This window comes from Pseudoliparis swirei, chromosome 23, assembly GCF_029220125.1.
Source record: "Pseudoliparis swirei isolate HS2019 ecotype Mariana Trench chromosome 23, NWPU_hadal_v1, whole genome shotgun sequence".
In the NCBI taxonomy this organism is placed as follows: domain Eukaryota; kingdom Metazoa; phylum Chordata; class Actinopteri; order Perciformes; family Liparidae; genus Pseudoliparis; species Pseudoliparis swirei.
The window spans coordinates 13,268,129-13,287,181 of NC_079410.1; the positions used below are offsets into that span (position 1 = coordinate 13,268,129).

The 19,053-nt window shown below is 46.0% G+C and overlaps 2 protein-coding genes and 1 pseudogene across 4 annotated transcripts; 1 reads left to right on the plus strand and 2 right to left on the minus strand.

Moving 5' to 3' along the window:
• Nucleotides 1-255: 255 nt before the first annotated feature.
• On the plus strand, nucleotides 256-3,183 carry trim35-12 (tripartite motif containing 35-12). Its single transcript, XM_056407008.1, has 6 exons — nucleotides 256-795; nucleotides 1,009-1,104; nucleotides 1,916-2,146; nucleotides 2,227-2,249; nucleotides 2,331-2,449; nucleotides 2,584-3,183. Exons 1-6 carry the CDS (start codon nucleotides 256-258, stop codon nucleotides 3,141-3,143), a joined length of 1,569 nt encoding a protein of 522 aa, XP_056262983.1. The 3' UTR covers nucleotides 3,144-3,183.
• Nucleotides 3,184-3,209: 26 nt separating this feature from the next.
• Nucleotides 3,210-7,027, minus strand: LOC130188607 (C-factor-like). Of its 3 annotated transcripts, none has more exons than XR_008830631.1 (7): nucleotides 6,474-7,027; nucleotides 4,832-4,886; nucleotides 4,520-4,707; nucleotides 4,271-4,432; nucleotides 4,043-4,153; nucleotides 3,655-3,780; nucleotides 3,312-3,401 (listed from the first exon to the last, which is right to left on the minus strand). XR_008830631.1 is itself a non-coding variant. In XM_056407009.1 (6 exons), exons 1-6 carry the CDS (start codon nucleotides 6,615-6,617, stop codon nucleotides 3,288-3,290), a joined length of 774 nt encoding a protein of 257 aa, XP_056262984.1. In that variant the 5' UTR covers nucleotides 6,618-7,025; the 3' UTR covers nucleotides 3,210-3,287. The 3 variants fall into 3 exon arrangements, 1 of the variants encoding a protein (XP_056262984.1); XR_008830632.1 differs by having other exon boundaries at nucleotides 3,318-3,401; nucleotides 3,672-3,780; XM_056407009.1 differs by lacking the exon at nucleotides 3,655-3,780 and having other exon boundaries at nucleotides 3,210-3,401; nucleotides 6,474-7,025.
• Nucleotides 7,028-7,197: 170 nt separating this feature from the next.
• Nucleotides 7,198-19,053, minus strand: part of LOC130188510 (potassium channel subfamily T member 2-like) — a 36,720-nt pseudogene continuing 24,864 nt past the window's right edge.

Consider the following 19,053-nt stretch of genomic DNA (forward strand, 5'->3'; position numbering starts at 1 on the left):
AATTGAGCACTTTCAGTAACATTCTGGTTTTCTGTAAAGAAAAACAAGCCTTTTGACTCTGGAGGCTGCCCTGTTTCTCCGAGCCGAGGGCTGGTCACCTGTCCTTTGTTTACTCCAAGTGAAGTAAACCTGTTCCTCCAGTCCCTGCTGACCTGACCGTGGTTGTTCATAAACAGCGTCCAGACCACTCTGTGAACGCTGCCGTCCGAGAGGAGCACTTGGTCTTCCTCTCTGCCTAAACAACAGGAGCCGGCCATGGCGTTGCGCCCACGCGCCTCCTCTCAGCCCGGAATACGTTCCTTCTTCCAGAGCCCCAAGGTGTCTTCGGCCCTTCGACCGCGGGCCGTCTCCTCCCGCTCGAGCTCCATGCTGGAGGAGGATCTGTCTTGTCCCGTCTGCTGTGAGATCTTCAAGGACCCCGTGGTGCTCAAGTGCAGCCACAGCTTCTGCCGAGCGTGTCTGCAGCAGTTCTGGAACAAGAAGAAGGCCCGACGCGAGTGTCCCGTCTGCAGGTGGAAGTGCTCGCTGACGGAGCCCACGGTCAGCCTGTCTCTGAAGAACGTGGCCGACACCTTCCAGAGGGAGCAGGAGCGCAGGACGCCCGCGTCTGGAACGGGGGGTGGAGGCGACTGGACCGGGGAAGGTCCGGTGGAGGCGAAGTGCGTCACACACGGGGAAGTTCTCAAGCTCTTCTGTCTGGACGACTTTGAAGCCCTCTGCTGCGTGTGTCACACCTCCAAGAAGCATCAAGGACACCGAGTGTGTCCTCTAGAGGAGGGAGCGCAGGACTTTAAGGTGACGTGTTCTTGATTCGCTGCAGTTTCTTTCTCTTTTTTTGTTGTTTTTAGGGACTACCTGCTTCCAATCATCGGTGGAAATGCACTGCCGGGTATCAGCGTTGTCATCACCGTTGTCAGATTTCACTTCTGTGCCACGTCAGACGCATTAGTGTTATCCCGTGTCAACATGATCCTCTTCAGTCTCGTCTCTTCCCCCCTCGCCCTTCAGGCGGAGCTGAAGAAAGATCTGATTCCTCTGAAGAAACACCTGCGCTGCCTGTATGAAGCCAAGCAGGAGTGTGATGACACAACTGTGCACATCAAGGTATCAATAAACAGAGAGCACCAGCATGACTGAAGTGGACTGTTGGTGTGTAAACATTTTAGAAAAGCCACCCTGTGTGTCCTTTAGGCTACAAGTTCTCCGTTTGGGTCTGAAACACACAACTTCTCTTTTTCAAAACCAGGATTGTTCGAGGAATTCAGAACTAGAGCAGCCATATGGTGTAGTATATATTACCACAGGTATAATACACGACTATATGAAACAAGTTCTATCTCAGTAAAGGTCATTATTTCCTCGACATGTAGCTAAAGAGGCTCACATTGATAAGACCAGTCGACGACACCTATCGGTCACTTTATTACCTTTGCATTGAAAATGCGGAAGGTTATGTTTTGATCGCCGTGTATTTATTTATTTATTTATTTATTTGTATGCGTGTTATTCGCATAACAAAAAAAGTTTTAAACCGAATCGCATGCAATTTGGTGGGATGATTGGATATTATACGGGGACCATTTGATTAGATTTTGGGATCGATCGGGTCAAAGGTCAAGGTCATGAAAAGGTCAACATCCTCTTGAATCGCATGAAATTTGGTGGGATGATGGTGATTATCCGGGGACCATTTGATTAGATTTTGGGATCAATCGGGTCAAAGGTCAAGGTCAAGGTCGTGGATAGGTCAAAATCTTCTTTTTACCATAGCACGGTCAATTTCTATCCAATTGGCATGCAACTAATGCCAAAATGTTCACAATTCAATGGCCAATCTTGTGATATGCGAAGGTATGCGCTCTACCGAGTGCCCATTCTAGTTCTACATGTGTTCCCTTCCTTCCGTGGGTGCTAGAGCCAGACTCAGGCCACAGAGAAGCAGATCCAAGAGGAGTTTGAGCAGCTGCAGGAGTTTCTGCAGAAGGAAGAGAGAGCTCGACTCGCTGCCCTGCTGCAGGAGGACGAGGAGAAGAAAGAGCTGGTGAGGAAGAAGTCCGAGAACATCACCAGAGGCATCCTCACCTTCTCGCACGCCGTCATCGCCATTGAGAATGAGATCTCTTCCAGTGACGCGCTGTTCCTCAAGGTAAGGGTTTTCAAATGCTTCTCTGAATGCATCGAACCATGCAAACGGTTTGTAAAGCTCTATTTTTCTCTTCATTTCAGAATTATAGCAACACAAAGAAAAGGTAACGGCTTTATTATCTTCTGCACCTGACCGACTCGGCTGCTCAGTATTGATAGCTTCCTGTGTGTGATTCTTCTCACAGAGCGCAGCTCGAACACAACGAGCCGGACAAATTGTCCGGTGCTCTTATAAACGTGGCCAAGCACGTCAGCTCCCTCAAGTACCATGTGTGGGAGAAGATGGCGGAGCTGGTTCAGTACAGTAAGCACGTTTGGTACTCAATCAGTAGTTTGACCTTGAGGAAGGACGGTGTGTTGGCTCGTCAGTGGATGTTTTTGAATGTATATTTTTTGAACAATCACAGTCTGCTTGTGTTGGGTTTCTTTCCCCTTCAGCACCCATCAGCCTGGACCCCAACACCGCCTACCCCTGGTTGTGCCTCTCTCCAGACCTGACCTGTGTCACCAACAGTGGATGTCTCCAGAAGCTGCCGGACAATCCCGAACGCTTCGGCCACTTTGTGTTCCTGCTCGGCTCGGAGGGCATCACTTCGGGCCGCCACGCCTGGGAGGTGGAGGTGGGCGACAAGGCAGACTGGATGCTCGGAGTGGTCAAGGAGTCCGTCGACAGGAAAGGACGGATTTCCGGGTGTCCCGAGGGCGGGTTTTGGATGATCTCGCACTACGAGGGCGAGTACTCGGCCATGACGAGGCCCAGCACCCCGCTGCACCCTCAAGGTGAGCTGACCCGAGTCAGGGTGCAGCTGGACTACGACTCCGGAGAGTTGACTTTCTCCAACCCTGTCAGCATGACGGCAATCTACACCTTCGCCGACTTCTTCACTGAGAAGATGTTCCCCTTCTTCTGCCCCGGAGCCAACATCAACGGGAACAACCAGAAGCCGCTTAAGATCTGCCCCGCCAAGGTGGCTGTGTGGAACAGCGCCACCTGGTGATTTTAAAAGTGTCTCAACCTATCTAAGTGCATGCCTGTGTGTAAAATAAACATGATATAAGCAAAGTAAGGAGCACAGGTATTTGGTTTATTTCACTTGGGTTCATTCAGTAATGACGGCAGTTTAGGAAGTGGTTGTTTCCAGCTACCAGGGGAGGGACCTGCCCCCATAGTCCAGGAAGGCTGCGTTGTGCTCCTCAGTCAGGGAGGCCATCACACTGAGCATCCCCTGCACACTCTCCGGAGCATCCATCTGCCCCTGGGGGTCGGAAACACACAGTTAACATGGAGGCTCGCACAGGAGGTCGTCTCTCTCGAGTTAAGAATCTACTCACAGACCAATGGACTTTACATACAAGTTGGTCAAATCGGTTGTTTCCCCTCAAATGTGTCTGCTTTCAAGGTCAGCGTTAACAGTTACAACAAAAAAACATAACCAATCTGCCATTTTAGTTTCTGACCGACTGGTAAAACAAGTTCTCTGTGGGCGACCACTCAAGCACACAACTAACTTCTCTCTTCTCTTTACCCTGCAGACGGATGAGTCGAGGGGGCGGGGCGAGTAGGTTAGGCTGGATGACTTCCCCGGCCTAAATTGGGCGGTGGGGGTATGTGGTGTGAAGCGTGGTTAGGCTCAGCTGCAGAGGGGGCAAGAACGATGCCGGTAGGTGTTGCAATTAACCCAGCTGCAACGGATCTATGGTTTTGTGTATCGATTCAACAAAACCACCCACTGGAGTAGAAATTAAATCGTTCTTTATAATTACACAAAAAAATGTGTGTGGAATAGGAACTTATACGCCGTGATGTTAATGGTGTGCTTCTCAGTTCATAAAGTGAAATATCATGCAGAGCTTCCTCAACATTGTTTCATTGTTTCCTGCATGAAAACTGCCCCACCTCCTCTCCACCCATGTCAGTGCGAACCCAGCCAGGGTGGAGCAGGGAAAACAGGATCTGGTCGTTCTTCAGCTCCTCTGCAGCACACAGTGTCAGCATATTCAAACCTGCCTGAGAAGAGAAGGGGGGGGGGGGTGAATCAATTGAAGTGATGAGTGAACAACTGCATTTAAATGTAAGATGGAGCATTTGAGTCGCAGGTCACCGTGTTAACATGTCGTCACTCACTTTGCTGATGCGGTAGGAAATCGCAGGGAAGAAGGCGTATGACTCTTTGACAGTTTCCATTGAAGCTAAAAAGGAGGAGATGCTGACGACAGCTGCTTTGCTGGTGGACATCCCCGGTATCCTGCTGGCCTTCGCTGCTGCACGAAGGTGAGGCAGGAACTCCTAAAGGCGAGCACCAGCACGAGAAAGTCAGCCAGAGGAAACGCTCAGTGAACAGCGTTGGAGTTGTGTGTGTCGGCTCTTCTTTACTTTAATGATGTTCATGGGGCCCAAGACATTGGTGTTGAAGGCGTTCTGCATGTCTCCAGAGCTGGTTTCCTGCAAGGTGCTTTTAGCCAGCACGCCTGCGTTGTTAATCAGCAGGTTGAGACCCCCTGTCCCGACCTCGTGGCCCACCTGCTTGGCACACTGTTTGATGCTACTCAGGTCAGTGGCGTCTATAGCAGAGAGAAAGACAGTCAGATCAGAGCCTGAGCTATTCACAGAGTCCAGGTCAGTGCGTGCCAGGCCATGGGAGCAGGACGGAGGGTTTAACGGAATATAACACAAGAGAACTCGTACCCAGACGGACCACAACGATGACGTTAGGATGCTTCTTTGCCAGTGTCTGCAAGCCCTGGAAATACACAGAGAAGACATGTTTGTAGTCCAGCAGAGAAGCCCACCCACTGTGGACCACTTGGACTCACTTTTAACTGGCAGGGGGAAGTTCAGGTGTCTTTGATCAAATCTTTTTTTTAACTGATCAATTCGTCACTTTAATCTGCAGATCTGTAAAACTGAGTTTCCCCACAAAGAATTATACAAAAACGCGTTTCTTGAAAATGGGTTATTCAGCATGAAAAAAGCATAAAATCAAAATAATCAACTGTAAAAATCGAAATCTAACCATTAGTGGAGTGATCGATTAAGTGGGGGCAGCCTTAGTAGAAAGTGATGAAGTAAATCTACGCATGTACTGTTTTGAGATACTTTACTTCCATTTTGAGATCCCAGAGAAGCTGCCCAGCGCAGAAGGCCCAGGCTACTGGACCAAGAGTGAAATAGTTCCTCTTTTTCTAATTCTTTATGAGTAAGTGTTAAAGTTGTAATAAAGTATGATGAAACTAAGCTACGGATGGGAGTAGGTAAAGAAGGGGGGATAGGAACTGATGATAAAAAGAGATACTCGGAGCATCGAGTTGGGTTTCCTGCGTTGGACATTGTCTGAGGCACAACTGAGGATATCGTCCAGGACTTTATCTACTTGTTGCAGATTTAAATGAATGCAAAACACTAATCAACGAATCAATATGGTTTATAATCGGTTGAGCCATCATGCAGTATACAAGTCATTTAAGTTAGCGGCAGCTTTACCAACTGCAGAATTAAAGTGATGCACACATTAATGAATCACAAACTATAATCCAGTAATATTTAGTATATCTATTATAATGATAAAGTCCATTTTGCATTAATACCTTTAACGTTTTTTTCAATTTTGTAAAAGTAAGTTTTGCTTTGTTCTTTTACAATATTGCTTATTTTACCAAAGTAAAAGATACGTCTTCCACCACTCCTTATTTCACCAATGCAGGATTCTTGCTTCTTTTGCAACATTGTGGTTTGAAATCCTTTTTTAAATGTATTTTTCTGCTCCATTATACACTACCGTTCAAAAGTTTGGGGTCACTTAGAAATGTCTTTATTTTTCAAAGAAAAGCACTGTTTTTTCAATAAAGATAACAATCAAAAATACACACTATACATTGTTAATGTGGTAAATGATTATTCTAGGTGGAAACGTCTGGTTTCTAATGAAATATCTCCATAGGTGTATAGAGGCCCATTTCCATCAACTATCACTCCAGTGTTCTAATGGTACATTGTGTTTGCTAATTGCCTTAGAAGACTAATATCTGATTAGAAAACCCTTGTGCAATTATGTTAGCACAGCTGAAAACAGTTATGCTGGTGATATAAGCTATACAACTGGCCTTCCTTTGAGCTTGAAGTTTGAAGAACAAAATTAATACTTCAAATATTAATCATTATTTCTAACCTTGTCAATGTCTTGACTATATTTTCTATTCAATTTTCAATTAATTTGATAAATAAAAGTGAGTTTTCATGGAAGACACAAAATTGTCTGGATGACCCCAAACTTTTGAACGGCAGTGTATGTTAATAAGGAAAATGAGTCAACCAGGAAGTAAAGACTCACCTCGGCTCTGGGTCCATCTGGGTCTCTGCAGCAGGCGAACAGCTTCCTCACTGGGTGGGAGGCCTCCACCATTTGCTTAACCATTTCCAGGCCTAGGCCTCTGTTGGCCCCTGTGATGAGCACGCTGACTGCGTGAGCTGCCATTTCCTCTGCAATTCTCTGCTCTTGCAACAATTCCCCTGTTTAATGTTTGTACTTCAGCGTGGCCACACCCACATCTTATGTCACAAAGTGATTGGAGCCCCACCACAAAAAAAGTGGGTGACTCACTAAGTCAGGAATGTGTCGAGCTCACGTACTGAGAGGTTCAGTAGGTAAACAAAAGGCCTTTAAGAAAATAAGTAAATGATGATGGTGCTAAAGTTTAAACATACAAGGTACATTTGATTCAGCAAATACCCAAGGATTGATGTTGAACAGTCCTGCCTTCTGGTTAAAGACACACACTCTTACCCAACTGTGTATACAGGGAATTTCATGTCAAACAAGTGCTGGTGGCACCTTCCTGACACAAAAGGCCTTTCGAGCACTGAGAAAGTAAAGTTCTTGGACTTCTCCAGCCGGCTGGTAATGTGGGTGTGTGGTCCGGCTTGAACTGGGCGGCTTTCTTATCTCATCTTATCTCATGTAGCAGTATTGTGTGGTCGTTGGAAGCCTGGAGACATTACACTCAGAGACCGGAGCCCTTTAGTGAGAGTCATACACGAGTATCGGGGGGAAAATAGCTCAGGAATGTGAATTTGCTGAAAACACACAAAAGACATACCGTGTCAGACAATCAAGTGATTCATTTATAAATAAATAAAAAATATGAATCAAATAATAAAATAAAAAAATAGAAATGAAATACTTTGACGATTTTACATATGACTGCAATTCTAATTCTAACAAGTGTAATCATCCAAGATATACTGGTTAAAGCTGCACACATTAACAAGACAATAAAACATTGGCAAGCTATAATGACTAATATATACATATTTGTATCTGACATATTGGAACAGCTACAGCAGCGGTGATGGCAGGCTCACAGTGAGCCTTCACGCCACATGGCTGCACTGTTTCTGTGGGAAACTGCACATTTAGACTTTCTTACAAAAGTTTTACAGATGTTTGGAAATCCTTGGTAAACAAACAGCATAAATGTCCACTCTAACAGGTAACACACTTTCATGTAACAGATTACTATCTCCGGTTTCATAAAACAACTGAAAAGCTTTTCAGTAAAGTAGACTAGCCCGATACACAGAATGATGTCACTCTACAGGCACATTTTCACTTGATTTCAGAGAGCCTGAAAATTAAATTATTGTTTCTTAACTACCTGTTAAAGTGGTTATTTAATAAATACAGGAGCTATTTCTTTGTCAAGTTTATAAATCAAACCATCACATTATAATCTTCACAAAGGTAGTATTTATTGCAAAGGTTATTGTACTGGATGGCGTTATGTGTCTCTGTTATTTTGTCCGTACCCTGCATCTCTAACATGCGTGTCAGAAAAAGCAAGCTGGTAGCAGGACGCCTCCCACTAACTGACGGAAGCAGAGATGGTGAGGCTCTAACAAACAAGAGGCGAACAGTAAACTCAAACAGGTTGGGTCTGGGAGACCTCACACGACCGGAAACCGGAACATACGTCTGACAGCCGTGACAACGAAGCTCTCCACTGACGATGCATGCCGTCTGTGGACTTAATTATTGAGACTGGTGCTCTTTGGATTCCTCCGCTGCTGGTGAGGGACAAACAAATAGTGTGCGTCTGACTGTAAGCAACCGGTAAAAAGTTTTTAAAAGGCCACAAAAAAAAATGGATGTGTGCATTGTAGTGTCACTTTAAAATACGTCAAACAACATTGAGTCTGACAAAACACACCTACGACACGGAGAAGCACACAACAGATACATCCCTTCATCTGGCAGCAGAGTCCTCTCGCTGTCCTCATCACATTGGCAGTGTCTTGCTCTTGATCCATTAGCACACGCACGCATGCACACACACACACACACACTCAGTACATACCATGCACATACACAGATATAAATACATACACTTATTCATTTAATGCACTTCTGTGTCCGCAGCTCTCCGCTTTGAAAATAGAAAGGTGCATAAACAAAACATTCCCATCGCTATAGAAAAGTTCCATGCAAGACTCTCAGTTCAGCCTGACTGAATGTGGAGAAGATACGAGGGCCGTGTGCCATCTGGCTGCATCTCTCTCCACCTCTCCATTTCTGAGTCTGTTGTTGTGTCTCTTCTCGCTGGCAGTGTTCTGACGATATATTTGTCTTTTTGTTGTTGTTGTTGTTGTCTCTCACAGATGAGTGCTGTCCTGCGTATCGAACCTGTGGCTCTCTGAGATCCCGGCGCTGCACTTCCTGCTGCTACCCTGATTGGGTACCAGGGAGAGGGGGTCTGGCCTGATGAGGTACCTGCAATGTGGCACAGACAGGGGCGCTGAAATCCTGTAATAGTGTTCATGTTGTGTTCATTTTACAGCGCCATCAATTACATGTGGCGTTGTGTACTCACACGACATCGTGCAGCTCCAGTCTGGTGTCTGGAGACGGGTTGATGAGGATGTAAGACAGTCTGTTCCTTTGATCGGTCATCTCATCTGGCGCAGGGAGAAAAGAGGAAAGAGATGGAGTAAACGAACACAGGATACACAGCAGGCTGCGCAGCATCCGTACATAATAGAGCCTCTGAGTCCCACACGACAGGAAGACACGTTTAGACAACACAGGTGGAAGAAGTACTAAAGTACTAATACAGAAATGTAAAAATGTGTTAAAACACGAAAATATACAGCATTAAAAACCTAATTATCTAAAAGTAAAGTAGGAGTAAAGTAAAATGACCGTAAAGTAAGTATTATTAGTTAATTAAGTATTTTTGAGGCAAAAAAGGTTAAATGTTCGATTTTTAATTCCACTGTATTCATGTTGTTGTTGTTGTAGCTGGTTGAGGTGGAGCTCGTGTGCCTCTAAGGTGTCACAAGCTAAAGAAGTTGAAGAACCCGGATAAGCCTATCATTTATTTATTTATGTGACTCATTTGTTATTTTTAAAGTAACTAAATACTATAGCAATCAAATGAATGTAGAGGAGTACAATCACGTCTCCTTCTGTAAATAGAAGTACTCGGCAACAAAAAATGGAAATACTGAAATACAAATTGTAGATCAAAATTGTATTTGAGTACAGTACATGAGTAAATATCCTGAGTTGCATTCAACCATGAGTACACCTGAGATTAAGAGAAGCATGCTTCCATAAACAAATTGCATACGGACGTACTGAACCCAGTTGGAGAAAGGCCCAAGTGTTTCATCCTCGTTTTCACCAGCGCGTTGAGCTCCTGCCTCTCGGAGCGTCTGAACAGGGTCAGTCTCTGCTGGTTGATCCTCTCGGCCGCACTGCCCAGACCCCCCTTGGCCCCGCCGGAGCCCCGCCCCCCCTTCCTGCTCAGCCGCCGTGCCCACTGCATGCTTTTCCTCCGGAGCAGCGGGTGGTCTGAGGAGTGAGAGGAGGTGGAGATGGGCTCCGAGGAGGTGCTGTTACGGTGAGCACTGGTCCGGGACAACAGGGGCTCCCTGGGTTCTCTGGTGTCCTCGTAGTCCTCCACTGTGATGGATACCTGGGACTGCAACACACACACAAACACACACACACAAACACACACGGGCAGACGCACACACACACACACTTAATTTCCTTCCAATCCCATCGACTTAATGAAGTCAGTTCTTCACCAATTCTATTTTTGATTTAAGGAATGAAGACTTTCTTCTAATTATTTAAATTAATGATGAACACGATACACTCTGTTGCATATAATGAAAAATACAACATTCTTAAGCATCTTTTGTGTAAAGAACACATCCCCCGAGGAAAATCCTTCACGTTTTTGTATTTGGAGCTTTTTGTAATTAACGAGATAAATGACATTGTAGTAGCTGAAAAGCAAAAGAGTGAGAGTTTTAACATTCCAAAAAATCTTTAGAAAATAGAGAATGTTTAAAGTAGCTTCACGAATACTATCTTGTTATCCACTATCTTTCATGTACTGAATGGACTCTTTAAATATCAGCAGTGATATATTTATTCCTCCAACTCCTTTGTTTTAGTGTTGGATGTAATGAACATTACGGCCTCTAGGGGGCGCTAGCAGGGCTTTAGAGTGGGAGCTTGTTCATTTAGCCATACAACTAGTAAGAGCAGCAGCAGCACACCTCAGAGACCGGGAGCTTCTGTGCCTCTGTCCGATAGATGCCGATGGGGATGTCTCCGGTGGAGGAGCACAGTTTCTGGTAGAGCCTGCCGTAGGTGCGGATCCACAAGTCATCCTCTGTGATCTTCATCTAAAAAACACAATAATCAGCCTCGGAGCCACTCCACACAGTCTGAATTCAAGCTCTTTGTGTCCGAGTACTCACAGCACAAAGGAAACCTGAGCCAGGCATGGAGTCTAAACCCAGCAGCAGCCTGGTGATGGAGATCATGTAGTCCTTCACAAATGACTGGCAGGACAGCACGGTATGCAAGTTAACAGACAATGTCAAAATTTGGCATTTTAACACATTTCACTTGTCAGTCAGTGTGAAGAGTTTCTCCATACCTGGTAGAGGAGCGTGTCCAGCATGCTGACACTGAACACCTTCCCAGCAGAGAAGGGCAGGCGGAACATAAACACCAGGTTGGATCCCTTTTCCCTTTCCTTCTGCAGATAAACCACAAACACACACGTGCACACGCACGCACGCACGCACACACACACACACACGCACACACACACACACACACACACACATTCCCCGATTACACTGGTCTTGGTAGACATGAAAATCCAGACAGTTTGTGAGTATCATCATTGGATTCAACCATAAAAAAATATTTTCACGGATGGATTCAGCGTTCATTGGACCGAAGGCAACGTAAGACTCTATAGATATATAAGTCAGCTACTTGCATACTTTTGTAAAAGTGGTATTTAACAACAATCCCAAGCAAACACGCGCAAACATGCATCGCACAAACAACGAAGCCGGCACACGTCCTCGCTGCTGTAAGATATTCATAAATGACCATAACTACATTAATCCAGATTGAAATCCATTTTAATTTGTAATGTCAAGAGTGACAAATGTACTTATTTGTTAATAAATGTTATCGATGCCCGAGGGGAGAACTCATAAGCTGCCACACAGAGAGAAACATAAACAACAACAACAACGGCTCTAATCACTTACAAATACACTTTACAGTGGATGCATTTCTAATATCACCGAGAATACTAAATAAAAGATGGCTTTCACGATGGAAAACAATCTGCCGTCTGTCATTGTTTTTTCCATCCGAGAAAGAAAGTGGGGAGTTTGAAGGTATGTAGCTTTTACCTTCTCCAGTTTGGACAGAGCCAGCGAGTAGTGGTCTTTGACTTTGAACTGCATGAAGCGCATGTTGGCTGGGTGGGTGAGCTCCGTGATGATACTGAGAGCTGGAAACAGTCTGGGACAGAGAGAGAATAAAGGGTACCAAAATAAACACTCAGTTGAAGATGGCGTGTGAGATCGCAGAGCAAGTTTGGGCAAAGCAGACCTGAAGAGCGTCTGGACATTGACGATGGTCTTCGCATCAGCCATGTAGTCCTCCTCTGCGATCATGGAGCTCTCTTTGTCGACCACCACCATGGTGTCGGCGAAAGTGACTCCACATCGCAGCAAACTGTCGAGACTGATGATACCGTGAGAGAGAAGGTGAAGCGTGGAGGGAGAAGGGGGATAACATCAGTGGAGAAGGATGTGGAGATAAATAAAGATTCAGGAAATAGTAGAAGATGAAAAAGACACATGACGGAATCAGCGTGGAGCGCCTCTCTCACTTGTCGATGGAGCCCACTGTGTAGAACACCATGGGGAACCAACAGATGGCCTCCAGGAAGTCCGCTTCAGGTCTGAAACCATCAAACAACAAATACACTTGAGATTCCTCCCAGTAGAGATTCATATTTGCCATGATGAGGAGCGAACGTCTCCACAGAGACTGAGAAATACAACAGAGCGCAAACTGCCTGCAGAGAAAGCTGAAAATAACAGCACGACACCGGAGTGACTCAGCATTTTATTGCCTTTTAATTGAATTCCAACCTCATTTGACGAACTGCCTTTGTGTACCAGCCACAATACACAACACAGGCTTGTGGTGCGCTCGGTCCTGAAAGCGTTCGGCATTTCACAAATCCTGTTCACGGAGACCTTAATGGTTCAGCTTTTCCTCTTCCACTGTATTTTACCGCGCAACCCAGATTTGTGGCGTAGCTGCTGCACTCACAGCAAAACAATTTGGGCAACATAAACATGTCATGCCCGCGAGCTTGGCCAAATAATGTGTCCTCACATGCTCTCCAGCAGCAGCACGATGGGGTTGAGCTCCTTCCTGGGTCGGTAGTAGGCTCGGAGAGGCACAATGAAGTTGTACAGGCCGTTTCCGGCACTCTCCGCGGACACAATGATCAATTTGTTATTGAAGCCGTAGGAGCGGGCGTCCTCAAACACGGTGTGGTGACAAGCCTAGGAGAGATGACAGTGGTCATGGAGGATGACGGCAATGTGAACAATGGTGAAGTCAAGATCTCCAGGCATGTGAATCCCTACTTTGTCCATACGCAGGCAGCAGAAAGGCATCTTTTCTTGAAGCAGGTGGCAGAGCGCAGGCGAGCTGCCGATATACGGAGAGTTCAGCGGGTATCCCTTCACCCACCTGTCGCACAAGCCCACAGTTACCTCTGAACAGGTTTACGCTTCAATATATCCACGAATGAAAATCCAAAAAGCATCCTCATGACTTACTCGCAGTGCCGACCCCACCAATGGGCGCTCTCGTCTCTGTCGCTGTCCTCCTTGCCCTCGTCTCCCCCCTCATCCTCCGATTGGTCTCCGAGCAGGTCAAAGGTGGGGTTGTTTACGCCGTCCACCAGCTCCAGGACCGGGGCGATGCTGTGCCGCCTCTCCTCGGCGGACTCTCCCATGGCAGGCAGGGCCAACGTGTTCACGCCGCCCATCTCCCTGGAGCTGCTCCTGCTTCCTCTCCCGCTGCTGCTTAGCACATTGCTGCCGGGCTCCTGGCCCTCCGGGCTGCTGTCACTGGAGTCCTGCAGGTCGATGGCCACTGTGCCTGTAACACACACACACACACACACACACACACACACACACACACACACACACACACACACACACACACACACACACACACACACACACACACACACACACACACACACACACACACACACACACACACACACACACACACACACACAATTGCCCTGGTAATACACTCTCACTATTGCCGACCAGGTGGTGTGTTTGTAAAGCCACAGTGTGCAACATATCAAGAGGGACTAATCATCAGATACATGTTAATTCCTCAGAAAAGCTTTGCATATTTCTAAAACACCCAGATTGCTTTCAAATGCGAGATCTGCATAATTTTGAAAGCTCTGACTGTGTTGCTTTTTAAAACCGATTGATGGCAGATTTGCATGTTTGAGCAACACAGAAGCTGCAAGCAGAAGGTCAGTGTTTCAGTCTTTGTGGCGTGCACATCTGACTGACCCATGCTGGCGATGATACTGTGCACTGGCAGGCGGGTGAGTCCATGGTAGATGGACTGGTGCACTCCCCTGGTATTTCCCCGTGCTGCCCCACGATGGCTCCTTGTGGCCCCTGACAAATGCTGAGTTCTCCTCTTTGGAGATATTGATGTAAAAGCACGTGTCAGAGGCCCCCATGATGTGGCAGGGACCAGGGTTCAGCAGGATGTTGATGGTGTCCAATCTGCGCACTCCGATCAGACACACTCCATACCTGCGGCAGCAAAGACGGGGTCAGCTCTGAACAGCGCAGGTTCTCCCCTCTTGGCCTTTTCACATTTTGACTTACTTCTTGTGAGCATGAAAGGAGGCAAAGGTGAAGCTCTTGCCCTGGTATTCTCCGAAGAATTTACTTTCCTCCAGGCGGATGTGATGCACCTCATTGGCTGAGCAGCGGCGGTAGGTCTGGTGCCATTGGTCAGCTGAACACCCATCGCCCTCCCTGGGACGGAAAAAGTAGGATTCATTGGCCATGTGGGGAAAGACTGACCTTTAGAAAATATGACACAACGCTTCCAGCTCAGCAGCAGGGCCACACAAGAAGATGTTCCACTTCAGGGGCCAGAGGCAACATCTAACATCTCCGTCAGAGAGCTGCTGATCAATACTTCATCACAACAAAGATGTCCACAAAGCCGGTCCCAGGTGTACACACACACACACACACAGCTAAGTGGACAGCATCTTTCTCTGCGGGATGTGGCTCCAGACACGGAGGCTAAAAAGGTGATGCATGAACCAAGGGTGTGGAGGCAGTGTGAATGTGGGTGGCCTGCGACAAAGACTGCATTATATGAATAAGTGTTATAGCAAATTTGCAGTTTACAGGAACTAAGTGTCAGGAAGAGGAGGAGGAGGAATCATGTGGCATTGTCACGGCCAATAAACCAAATGGCATCAAGTCCAGATATAGAAGCGTACTTATGAAACACCCTGCTTTTAAGTGTTGCACTCATCAGACACAAGCTATAGAGGTGTGTTATTTCTTTGTCTTTTCACAATCAATGAGACATTTTGTGCTTTTGGCAGATTAATATATTTGCTTGGATAACCTATAAAGTTTGGCTTTAAATGAGCATTACATAAATATCAAGATGTAACTCAAAGAAAAAGGTACAAGAAAAAATAAGTATTAAATAAACATTAAAGCCATTCAGGAACTAAGAAAGACAATATGAAAAAGCTGTTGTTATAGTGGTTCAATTATTAAAAGAGGCAATATATTTTAAACAGTCGGTCTTCATCAGGCTATCAAAAGAGAGAAGCTGTTCCTGTTCACAGAAACCAAACTGCTATAGTTCTTCCTCAATGCCCTAATGATATTAAATAGTAGAACGTATATTGTGCATCAAACAATTTGCCCAAACAAAGCTCGGATGCTTTTCACGGTCCCTCCGGTGTTCAGTGATAAACTGAATCTAACCAGCAAACAGACAAACACAGTTTCTCAAACACAAGATTCGCCTCCTTCAATGAAATATCCTCACACGGCTCGGCGTGCAGACAGGAGAAGGTTGACGGAGGATTTGGATGCATAACGTGCACAAAGGCACTACAGCACGCCTGTGGTGTGAATACAGATCAGATTAATCCTACCTGTTGAGGGCTTGAAAGGCTCCCGCACGTTGCTTAAAGGTCTCCTGGGGTGCCGTTCTGGAAAAACAAACAAAGTTGAGTGACGTTGAGGAGACTAAAAGCAGCTCACTTGTGTTCACTATATTAATGTACACCTCACTTTCAAGACTGAATAGTGAGCATCCAAACAGAAAGGGACTGGGGGAGAGAAGGAAAGTGACTCACTGTCCTCTGGAGGAGTGGATCAATAGAGTGATGAGTGTCGAGGTGCCGGGGCACACGCAGTTTAACGCCAGCATGGCGTATTTAAACTCTTCTTCACACACCACATGATCTGCAGACACAGGAAACAAGAAGAGCAAAGTGACAACAGAAACAAATATATTTATCAATATATATTATATATATATATATCATTATGTTTATATATATATATATTTATATATACATAATGATTCAATAATGAAATAAATCAATTCAAGTAGCAGAAAAGTTGAAAGAAAACAACACTTGTTGAGGATTCAGTTGAGTATATTGATCAGGGCTCTGCTGCAGGCAACTCTAACTATCACTGAACTGACCACATGTTTAATCACAAGCTCTTTCTGAAAACAGTATCCTGGGTTACTCAGTATAAAACACAATGAACAGTTTTCACAGGAACTATTCTAATAAAAACTGTTGTTGTTGTGTCTCTGTGGCTCTTGCAAACACACACAATCACTTATGCATTTCCATTATTAGTGTGTTAAAATAGCGGCATCTTGTCACTAAAAGGCACAAGCCTACACTCAGCTGCCGACATGTTGTGTGTCACTCGATGTTTTATCTAACACGAACGAGTCAACCAGACAGACGTGTCAAGAAACCCTTTTTCATCCTCTTGCACCACCTCCCTGTTTAATCCCATGGGGGCAATGTTATGTCGCTGCTGTAACCCACCACTCTTTTTTTATATGTGTGTGTGGGGGAGGGGTGATGGGAAGACCTTTAGAAACAAGCCAGCGAATCAGTCTCAGTCTTATTACACAGCTTTTCAATAAATCCTCCACGGCTCAATGCAGCCTGAGCCAAACTGATCAAACAGCGACGACGCTGCTCTCGTTCACCTGTTGCCACTTGGCCTCCTCTTTAAGAGGAACAACCAGTCGAGCGACTCATGTTTGTAGTGAGCCAAACAGTGAATCTGGTGCAGGGATTATCCGTTTCCCCCGCTGTGTCATTCCTGATTGCATTATCTTTAGTGATGAGCACACACAGGGCTGCCTGGTGTAATGTTGAGCCGGGTCCTAAAAGCACAATATGTGCTCCGCATTATTCAATAATTGTGAATGGACGTCAGAGTCTGACAAGAAGCGTCGGTCTCAATCAGCTGGCAGACTGAGCAACAGATGAGCCAGCTGAGATGTAAATGCAGTTTGTAATAAATGAGTCAGGTCTGTGTGTGCCTGAGACTGAGCAGGTAAGTGACAATTAAATCGACCTATTGTGGATCTTCTGTTGAAGTACCAATGTCCTTCTGGCTCAGAACAGTACATCATAATGCAGCTCACACGCAAACACACAGAGGGACTCCAATCAATCGGTGAATTTGTTTCCAAGCGGAGGCTTTCACAGAGCAACGGGCCTCTGGAAGCCTGCAGAGTAAAAGATGGAAACATTGATGTTGCATCTATAAAGCAACCACATTTCATTATTATTACATTGTGTTTTGTCTGTCTGTGTCTCACACACACACACCTCTAACTCTCAAAGACACGGACGTCACACTCCAAATTGAGACTTTTCTCCAATATCCAATTTCCAACATCCTTCTTGGTCCCTCAACGTCCCATCGCATCTTCTCTGTTTACTCTTCACCTCAGCCCTCCTTCCTTTAGGTGCCTGGACCGAGACCAGAAGAGAAACCAATATCACACACACACACACACACACACACACACACACACACACACACACACACACACACACACACACACACACACACACACACACACACACACACACACACACACACACACACACACACACACACACACACACACACACACACACACACACACACACACACACACACACACACACACACACACACACACACACAAACACAAACAAACTCTTGCTGTCAGTCCCACTTAGAAAATCAGGGTCTTTGTACCCATCTCTTGATTTCCATCACAGCCTGGCATCAAGTCTGTGTGCAGATATGTGGGCGCGGTCCACCGGTTGAACTAATTAAATCAGTAAGCCATCATTGTTTGGATAAGTGAGCTGTTATCAACTCCATGCCGCTACAATGAGCCAGGCTCAGAAGGGCGGCCACCCTATTGTTGTTCAAAACACAAACTGGGGAGATGATCAATGAACACTTCTCCAGCACCCCATGGCTTTCTGCCCTGCGGCAGCGTCATCCCGACAGATATTTTCCAATGAACGCTCCGCTGTTATTAGCTGTGGATCAGATCTTGTGTCTCTTGCTCATTAATGCCTCCCACCACACCAGCACTAAGTGGGTTCATTCCAAGTGTCAACACACGGGATCTGCACTCAACAGTGATGTCCTTGTGTCTGCATATACCGACCTTCTCCCCGAGTCTACCTTCACGGTTAGAGGGACTTTATTCTCATGAGGATTGTGAAATTTGTATTTCGCGTTCTGAAATCAGGGAGTTTATCACTCAGCACCGAGTGGTTGCCGTGTGAAAAGGGCATGACTTTTGACGATTTTGAAAAGTGAATCAGGAGGATATCTGAACATGTCCGACACCATGTCAATACAAGATAGATAACAAAGCATTTCACATGACTGATAGAGCTGTCCGACTCCCAGCACAGGAGCGGGAGGTTCCCCCTACTGAGCCAGCAGCTGATCACATAATACTGAACGGGTATAAATCATGAATTAACGTGATCTTTCTACCCAACAACTCCTGCCAGACGCACAACCAAAGCCTCAGTCTGACTGTGGCGGCAGTGAGGTGTTTGAACAGGCCTGCAGGAGCAAAGGATGGGGGGGGGGGGGGGGGGGGGGGGTCATCTGCCGGGTTAGCACGACAGCAGTACTCCTCAAAAGAAGGGTATTTTCTTTGCCAAGGCAGCGAAGTAAAACGTGAATCATTGATAGAGACAGCTGGGTAGAGGGCGGCAAGTTGGAATTGAGTTCTCCAGGGCTGCAGGCAGAGAGATGTGTAAGGAAACGGTGAGAGAGAGAGTTTTGGTTCCTCTTCTTTCATTCGGGGATGATTGACTGCCGTCTTCTGTTGAGCAAGAAGAAAGGTCCCTCTCCAAAAGGCAATGTAAAAACTCCCAGACTCCCTCAGAGGGCTTTCAGCCAAGCCAAGACCA